The sequence below is a fragment of the Sorex fumeus genome, unplaced genomic scaffold (genome assembly GCF_029834395.1).
Source record: "Sorex fumeus unplaced genomic scaffold, SorFum_2.1 ptg000030l, whole genome shotgun sequence".
Lineage (NCBI taxonomy): Eukaryota > Metazoa > Chordata > Mammalia > Eulipotyphla > Soricidae > Sorex > Sorex fumeus.
The window spans coordinates 25,399,124-25,403,289 of NW_026606087.1; the positions used below are offsets into that span (position 1 = coordinate 25,399,124).

Consider the following 4,166-nt stretch of genomic DNA (forward strand, 5'->3'; position numbering starts at 1 on the left):
GGAAAGATCATAAAATCAATGCTTTTGAAGAAGTTAAGTTGAAGAACTCCCACTATGCATTTTTTAAAATGGACTTTCAACAGTGGAAACACTAGTATCTGGAGAAAAACTGATTTATAAGTCAATGGAATAGAAGATAAAGGTCAAAATATATCTACCCAAAGAGCCAATTTATCTTTGGCAAAGGAACAAGAAAATTTATGAACAAGAAATAGTTTTCTCTGCATCTGATTTTGGTAAGTAAATATTCAAAATTAATAAAAAGTAGACCTTACACAGGTCTGGTATACTTGGCATCTATTCCATCAAAATAATAACAGACCTGAATGTAAAATGGACAGCTATAAAAATGTGAGCAGAGAAACAGAAAATCTGTATGACCTGGGTTGCCTATAGTACAATCCACCATAAAATTTGGAAAATTCAAGTTTAATTCCATTTTAAACTTACCTTTGAACACCTCAGTGTCAAAAGCTCAACAATAAGAGGCCACTGCCTCAGTTGCAGTGAGGACAGGGGGATCTCCGGAAGGCCAGCTCATCAAGCAGACTGCCTTGTGGGCCGCCTGCACCCAGGCCATCTCTCCCCCCCCCCCACATAGCCCACGATAGCGACCCTGGCCTCCCAGCCACGGAGGATGCGTGTGCTCCCCTGCCATCCCCACCCAGGAGCCCCAGGAAGCAAGGGGGGGAAGGCTGGTCCAGCTCTGCCATTCTGCACAGGCACCTAAGATGACGCAATCCTCACGCGGGTGGGGTGGAGCAGGGTCCTGAGACCCAGGCACCGACCTAAGAAGTGGAAGTGGGCAGGAGAGAGGTGGCAGCTGGCATTGGTGAAGGACGCCCTTGCCAACGGAGCTCTTGAGGGGCCCAGGACTAGAAAGGAAATCGGTGAAGCAAGAGAAATACGGAACCCTGTGACTGAGGATACCAGGGAGTATCCTGCTGGGCTCCTAGACACAGATCTTATGGTCTTGCAAGTTCTTTTGTCGGGGGAAATGCCTCAAGTCAAAAGAAGCTGAAAAGCTCCCCCAGATGCCTGGGAGCTGATTGAACCAACTTTGGATGAATTAGGTCAAAAGATGAGAAAAGCTGAAACAGAACCTCAGGAGAGAAAGAGGAAGGTGGAATCCCTCTGGTCTATCTTCAGGATCCGCCACCAGAAAACCTGCTTTATTCTTGACCTCTTCTACAAATGGAAAGCCATCAGCAGAGAGCTGTACGAATACTGCACTGCAGAATGCTCCGTGGACAGGAACCTCATGGCCAAATGGAAGAAGCAGGGCTACAAGAGCTTGTACTACCCGCGTTGCATCCAGACCCGCAACACCAACTTCGGGACCAACTGCATCTGCCAATGGAAGTGGGCCGGATCATTGAGTACATGAACTGTGGCTGCTGGGACTGCTGGGGCTGAGCCCCCACCTCCCTGAACTTCAATATGGTTGGCTATTCCACGCCGCCCCCAGCGCTTCTGACTGCAGGGCCCCGCCAAGCTGGTGGAGGGAGGCATTGGCAGTTCTGTGTCATCTGTAGAAATAAATCCTGAGACTTTTCTTTTTTTTAAAAAAAAAAAGCTTAATGTGGGAAGCCAAGAGCCCTCTCATAGACCCTGGCCATGGTTCCCATGTTAGGAACTGCTTGGGACAGACATTGGTGACAGTCTCCCAGGACTTCCTGATCTCAGCAGATACCTGATCTATAGCCACACATCAGGCTGACAGCTTATCTGGCCTTATCTATAGTAACCTCCAGGATGCATCTACTCCCTAAGACCCTTTGATATACAAATGTAAAGCTCAGGATGCACCTACTGCCACAAGACCCTTTGATGTGCAAATGTCTACCTTGAATGTTAGGTAAAGCTCTTGTTGCTGACCTTACCATGTATGGTTATATTGCCTCTGCTCCTGACTGAGCTGCCCGGACCCTATATAAACAGCCTGTATCCCTCAATAAAGCCTGTCCCTTTTTCTCTCTGTTTCTAAACTGTACTCTGTCTCTTGTGTCTCGTGTTCATTCGGTTGGTCCCTCCTTGCACCATCGGATCAATCCTCGGGCCACCTCCGCGGGGGCCGGAGAGTGGTTACCGGGGCCCCCTGCAGCTTAACAATAAAATAATCTTTTATAGTGAACAGAAGCTTCTGATACATCACAGAAGATAAATAGAAGATGTAAGTCATATAATCATAGAAAAATATTTTTTGTCCAAAATGTATATAAAGAAGGCTTTAACATCAGATTTAAGATCCGCGCGACATCTTATTATGACATCTTATTATCTCATTCCTACTTTGGACAAACTGGCAGGCTATTGAATGTAGCCTGCCCACAGGGCAGAGTCTGGCAAACTCCCCTTGGCATAACCAATATGCCAAATACCAGTAACATGATGGGTCTCATTCTCCTAAAGAGCCTTGAATATAATCTCAGGGCTAGGTTGAAGGAGACGTTACTGGGGCCTGCTTGAGGCAATTGACGAATAAGAAAATGAGCAATGCAATTTAAATTGTAAAATATTTTGACTTTTCACAATAAAAATAGAATGAAAACAAATTATAAAAATATGCAACATAGTCCCTACGAAAATCACAATTGTGTTTCTATTGGGGGTGGAGCCATAGCTCAGCGGGTGGGGTGTTTACCTTGCATGCAGACAACATGGTCGACCTGAGTTCGATTCCTCCGACCCCCTCAGAGAGCCCTGCAAGCTACCGAGACTATCTTGCCCTGAGGGCAAAGCCTGGCAAGCTATCCATGACGTAGTCGATATGACAAACACAGTAACAACAAAGTCTCATGATGGAGATGTTACTGGGCCCGCTTGAGCAAATCGATGAACACCGGGAGGATAGTGACAGTGACAGTGACAGCATTTCTATTAGAATGGGTATTTATTTTTGCACAGCATATTAAGTAAACTTTTAAGATCTTGCATTGTTTGCTGATATATATTATTGTTTTCTTAACTTTTATTTCTACATATTGACTATCTTAAAACTCTTAATTATGTAATCATTTTCTATGAAGAACTAGCTGAGGTTTTTCCAATTATTGCCTGAATTCAGTTGTTTATTAAATTGAGTAACTATTACAAAGTAATATTTTTTAAGTATGGAGTATGAAGTTGTCACCCTAAATATACAAGTTTAGTGAGGTGCTTCTATTATTTATAATGACGCTATCATATAGTTTGAGATGTGCATTGCACATGAACATAAATATATGTATTTTTAACTGTTAGAAATTATCCTTATATTTATATTAGCAAATATTTTTATACATAACAGTGAATTAAAGCATTACATATTATGAAAATCAGTTTTATGCTCTCAATTACTGGATTCTACCCTTCTCTTTTTTAGCTGTGCATTTCTTTGATTGTACTATATTTGTGATAGTCCTGTCTGATAAATGTTTAAACCTTTCTTCATATCCTCTCTACTCTTCCTTATTTGGTCACACCTTTTATTTAATATTTATCTTGTGGCTCGAGATATGGAGTTAACTTGGAATTGATCCCCATCATCCTATGTGGTCCCCTGAGTACTGCCCAGAATGATCCCTGAGCACAGAGCCAGGAGCTTAACTCTGAGAAACACTGAGTGTAGCCCAAACAAATGATAATAATAATATTTATTTCTAAGTTTTCACAATCTGTAGAAATGTAGACACTCTTGCTGCTGGAGAAATAGAAAGTGCAGTCTAAAGGATCTTGCCTTCAAATCTTCTGATCTACGTTCAGTTCATTCCTAGCACCTCGTATGTTCTACCAATCCCTGCCAGGAGTGACCCCTGAGCACAGCACCAAAAAATAAGCCTGGAGTAAATCTGTTTGTGCTCCCCTTTTCAGAAACACAGTCATTCTTAATGCAGCACAACCTCTTCATAGATAAAAGGCATATTTTCCCATGTGTTTGACATTTTAAGTCTGAGATTATAATTTCTCATCTACACAATATACATTTTAAGGTCTGCAAGGGATTCTATTTTTGCAGTAAGAAAAACCCATATATATGTATATATATATAAGCACAAACAATGCAGGAACATGATGAGTTTCATTTATGCACAGATATATAAACATTTCATATTATATATAATAGAATATCTTTCAAATGAAACTGATGGCCATGTTTGGTAAGTAGAAATAGGCAGTTAATATTA

At 41.8% G+C, this 4,166-nt stretch overlaps 1 protein-coding gene across 1 annotated transcript; it reads left to right on the forward strand.

Moving 5' to 3' along the window:
• Positions 1-918: 918 nt before the first annotated feature.
• On the forward strand, positions 919-1,387 carry LOC130025335 (protein BUD31 homolog). Its single transcript, XM_056116294.1, has one exon. It carries the CDS (start codon positions 1,082-1,084, stop codon positions 1,385-1,387), a length of 306 nt encoding a protein of 101 aa, XP_055972269.1. The 5' UTR covers positions 919-1,081.
• The last annotated feature ends 2,779 nt before the right edge of the window (positions 1,388-4,166 follow it).